The sequence below is a fragment of the Nicotiana attenuata genome, unplaced genomic scaffold, assembly GCF_001879085.1.
Source record: "Nicotiana attenuata strain UT unplaced genomic scaffold, NIATTr2, whole genome shotgun sequence".
Lineage (NCBI taxonomy): Eukaryota > Viridiplantae > Streptophyta > Magnoliopsida > Solanales > Solanaceae > Nicotiana > Nicotiana attenuata.
This window is the reverse complement of record NW_017670278.1, coordinates 1205411-1210211: the sequence shown is the minus strand read 5'-3', so window position 1 is coordinate 1210211 and position 4801 is coordinate 1205411. Positions and strand designations below refer to the sequence as shown.

The window sequence follows — 4801 nt, the reverse complement described above, 5'->3', positions numbered from 1 at the left end:
ATGATAAAATTATTGGACTTGTACTCAATGAATTACCGTCAACTGTTCATTGGGACTTTTTTGATTTATGTCGTTAAAGTAAAAAAGCGTTAAAATTACATATTATAACTTATTAAGAAAAATAAAATTATTGGTTCATTTCAGCTTAATCAAAATCAGGTTGTCAACGTTAATGATCAATTAGTATTCTTATTTTTTTTAATGGCAAGGACCTATTTGGTACCAAAAATAACAACAACAACAACAACAACAACAACAACAACAACAACCCAGTAGAAACCCACAAATGGGGTCTGAGGAGGGTAGTGTGTACGCAGACCGTACCCCTACCCCGAAGGGGTAGAGAGGCTTTCCGAAAGACCCTCGGCTCAAGATAATAAAAAGACAAAAGGAGAGAATATTAGATTCATCACGGAGATCATAGGAAAAATAGGAACATAAAATGCAGAAGAAAAATGCAAAGCAAAAACGATGGCTAGTAATTGGAACCTGCGTTGAAAATAGAAGATAGTAAGAAACGACATTACCCCTAGCTATCTTAGACAAAACCCTATCGGACTAGGCTCACAAAGACACAAAGTAACGCAAGACTCAACTACCAAAAATAAATGAAGGCTAAAACTGGTCTATTATCGATAGTTTAAGGGCAAATATGGCATTTTACGATTTAATTTTGATATAAAGTAAAAAAAAAAAGAAAAAAGAGAAAGGTACTGTGACCGGGTCGGCGACCTTTTAGGAAGAGAGTGGAAAATAAGAAATAGTAGGAAAAAGGGAAAGTTGTTAATCTCAAAAATCATCACTGCTCTCTGTCGCAGTTTCGAAGCGAAACCCTAGGCTGATAACGAGCTCACCCAAAGAGGAGAAGATGCTGAGGATAGCTGGCAGGAGGGCTTCGTCTCTATCGCGATGGCCTGTGCGTTCCGTCGCTCCATCTTCATCCGCTTTCATCTCTGCAAATCATTTCAGTTCTGATGACGATTCCTCTTCCCCCAGATCCAGTTCTCCTTCTCTCGCTTCTCTGTTTCTCCACCATACCAGAGGTCTGTTTTTTCTTTTATTTAGTCTGATCCTAAAATACGATAAGTGCTAATTATTCCTGGGTCGAAAGGTTCAATATTTGAAATTTGTAGCTAATTTCTTCTATAAGGAAATGATAGCTTAGTTCTAATGCAATTTTTATGTTCCACTTCCCATGTGGTATATTTTGCTGGTATCACCATAGACTTTTATGTTACGAGTTTTTGGCTAAAAATATCCTTATACTATTGCTCAAATTAAAACTTCATCCTTTATATGTCCAACTGAACAAAAAAACATCCTTAATGGGCAAAATACATTCTTCCGTTAGTCGAAGTCTCAAAATTAACGGCATATCATAAAACCGATATTCATCCCTCAAATTTTTATATAGTACATGTTGCTTGGAGATTATATGGATGGTTATTTAGGCTGCTTTGTTGTTAGATAAAATCCTAAAATAGAAATCAAAAGGAAAGATGAAAAAAGTAAAAGAAGGGTACCCAGTCCACGAAGAAAACTTTTGCAGTGTTTAGTGTCTCTTTCTACCTTATCCATTCTTGTAGAAGACAATGCAATACAGAGAGAAAACTGATTGAGCACTTTTAAATAGCCTATTTGCTTATGATTGAGTTGAGATAGGCCATTTAAGTATGCTCGTAACTCAGGTTGAATCCAGTTGTAGTTATAAAAATGAATGGTGAAGTTTTCAAAAAAAATATTGCGAGCGATAGCACTTGAAAGAAGAATGCTTTGTTTGTTTTTGATTAGGAAGTTAACTGAAGTGAATTCCTGGCAAAAATCATAGGGAAAATGATACTTTATAGCCACTCTCAAAATAATAGCCGAAATTTATATATTTTTTGTATATATCTACATTCTGTTATATACAAATATTACAAGAATTTTATACACTTTTACGACTACCGAATGTAAATAATTTCTGACGTGGGCTAAAAGTAATAATGCCCCAAAATCATATAGGATACGGAAGAGGAGTACGAAACTTTATTGAAATCTCTTAGTCATGAGAGTTCTCTGAACTTAGATGCGAAGAAGCTACTAAAACAATATTTTGGCCCACTAATTGTAAAATCAGTACAATTATTTGGCCATAGAACAACTTTTTTTCCAGCTTCCTTTTGATTGTTAATTTGATGGGCATACATCAGGTCCATCTCTTTGGCCATGTTATTGATATGAGGATATGTATCAATTCGACGGTTTGGAATTGGAGTGATTTATTATACCAGAATGGAGTACTTAAGGAAGAACACTGGATGTTGATAATCTGTAAGCAGCATGTACTGTTTAAAAACAGGGCAGAAGATGGATTTTATGTTCTGCCGTTAGTTTTGAAATTTTGATTAACAGTAGAATGTATTTTGCCCAAATTCTCAAACTTTAAGGATGTTTTCTGTTCAGTTAGATATATAAAGGATGAAGTTTATGTTTGAGGGATAGTATAAGGATATTTTTAGCCAAAAACTCTTTATGTTACAGTAGCCGCAAGTGGGATCCCACTTTCTATCTGGTCCCACTGTAGTCTTATTTGATTTGTGTTTGCATCTTGCAACATCTATAAGGCACGTCTGTCTGCTTCATTTAGTTTCACGGGGATCTCTCATTAATGTTAATTGTGTCGCTCTTTTTGTTTTTCTTTTTTCATGGGATAGCAGTGTGCCCCGGCCAAATTGGATGTACCTCAGCTATTTAAATTTTACTGGAGTATCTGCTATCTCATACCATTGCAAATGTTGAGTAATTCTGTCCATTAAGGCTTAGACTGATGGAAGAACTTGTCTTCCATATCCAATTCCAGTTTCATTGACAGCTAGGCCACACCTGCGGTAGCTATTTATTGTATCATTCTTAACTAGCCACTGCAGTTATAGCTATTAGTCCCTTACGAGGATAGCAATGTGTTTGTTTCTTTGTGTTTTCTACAATCATTCTGTGCTTGCTTACTTTGGGTATGATATATAGGCTGAACTTATTGGTTGCACTATTCTAGACGTCACCATAGACTTAAGGTGGAGGCAAAGTTTGTATAATTTGAGTTGTCTAACGAAACACTTCTAGTTTATCTTACCGGATGAATTTATATTGGCAAGCTTCAACTGCTTTGCAGTTTCAATTGTACAATTTATTAGCTCATTGTACGCCTACAGTTAACTATATCTCCTGCTTCGAAATGTTAAAAGAATATTTATGAACAAGGGAAAACTGAGTTCTAATTCTTCTATCACTGCAACAACAAGCATCTCATCTTAAATGTTGGTCTTTGTGCGGTGGAGTTGACGAGTTACGAAGTGTCCTTTGCCCTAAGTCTGATCGGATCTTGTGAATAATAGCGCCTGGTAAGGTATTGGAAGAAAATTGTCATGTCATTTGTTTTAATTACATGCAAACATTCGAGGTGGATATTGTGTGGGAAATCCATGGAATGGTAACTAGTTGGCTGAGATAGTTAGCTATTAGTGTCTGAACGATCAGCTTATTAATCTTCTGATGTTGGCCTGAGACATTTTGCTGATTTGTCTTTATCCATGATAAATTTTGGAAGTTGCTGGGGTTTGGCATCTGTTACTTCTAACAGCTTTTCAATTATTTCAGGGTTTTCATCTAATTCAGTTTCTCATGCACATGATATGGGTTTAGTCCCAGATCTTCCACCCACAGTGGCTGCTATTAAGAATCCCACATCAAAAATTGTTTATGATGAACACAACCATGAGCGTTATCCACCTGGTGATCCAAGCAAACGTGCATTTGCCTACTTTGTCTTGACAGGAGGCAGGTTTGTCTATGCCTCATTGGTGCGTCTCCTGATTCTTAAGTTTGTTTTGAGCATGTCTGCCAGTAAGGATGTTCTTGCCCTAGCTTCACTCGAAGTGGATCTCTCCAGCATTGAACCTGGTACAACTGTTACTGTAAAGTGGCGTGGCAAACCTGTTTTCATCAGGCGCCGAACTGAGGACGACATCAGTTTGGCAAACAGTGTTGATCTTGGCTCCCTTCGCGATCCGCAACAGGATGCAGAGAGGGTTAAGAATCCAGAATGGCTTGTGGTTATTGGGGTATGCACCCATCTTGGGTGCATTCCTTTGCCAAATGCTGGTGATTTTGGTGGTTGGTTTTGCCCTTGCCACGGCTCCCATTATGACATCTCTGGTAGGATCCGCAAGGGACCTGCACCATATAATCTGGAGGTGCCTACTTATAGTTTCCTGGAGGAGAACAAGTTACTTATTGGTTAAGTAGGTAAAAAGGCTGTACCTGTGGGAAATTGTAGCTGCTGGAACCAAAATATGATCTTGACGAAAACCATATACACATTTCTTTAATTCCTTATGTTCTACTTTGTGAGTTATGATTTTGGATTTGTACTTGCCCACCTGTTCTAGGTAGATCATGGATTTTTGTGCGAATAATTTTGCTGGCTGCTTGCTAAGCATTTTCCAGATTTGCTGGCAATTTTTTATCTGTATTTTTTTTTACAAATTCTCTTGGCACGAGTCCTGTTTGTGATTTATGAGGTTTATTAATTTATCTTCTGGAGAGGTCTTCTTTGGTGCGCTCTAGTTAGTCTCTGCCTATCTGGTATGTGGTGGTATTCATCAGTGCAAACTGGACATTAAGCGGAGATGTGACATGCTGCATATCTTTACCGGGTGGAGTTGATGCAGACTGCAGGTTGCTGCTAAGAGGGTACTAAGCAGCTCGCATTAAAGTGCAAATTTTAGAAAGAAAACCACTACGTGAGATCTTTCTCTAAGCA

The 4801-nt window shown here is 37.5% G+C and overlaps 1 protein-coding gene across 1 annotated transcript; it reads left to right on the top strand.

The window, feature by feature from the left end:
• Positions 1-715: 715 nt before the first annotated feature.
• Positions 716-4583, top strand: LOC109237156 (cytochrome b-c1 complex subunit Rieske-2, mitochondrial). The gene is made up of 2 exons (XM_019403415.1): positions 716-1043; positions 3637-4583. Exons 1-2 carry the CDS (start codon positions 869-871, stop codon positions 4278-4280), a joined length of 819 nt encoding a protein of 272 aa, XP_019258960.1. The 5' UTR covers positions 716-868; the 3' UTR covers positions 4281-4583.
• Positions 4584-4801: the final 218 nt, after the last annotated feature.

Coding starts and splice junctions, on each gene's coding strand:
- LOC109237156 (XM_019403415.1), top strand. CDS start 869: ATGCTGAGGATAGCTGGCAGGAGGGCTTCGTCTCTATCGCGATGGCCT. Junction 1,044..3,636: donor GTTTCTCCACCATACCAGAG/GTCTGTTTTTTC, acceptor CAATTATTTCAG/GGTTTTCATCTAATTCAGTT.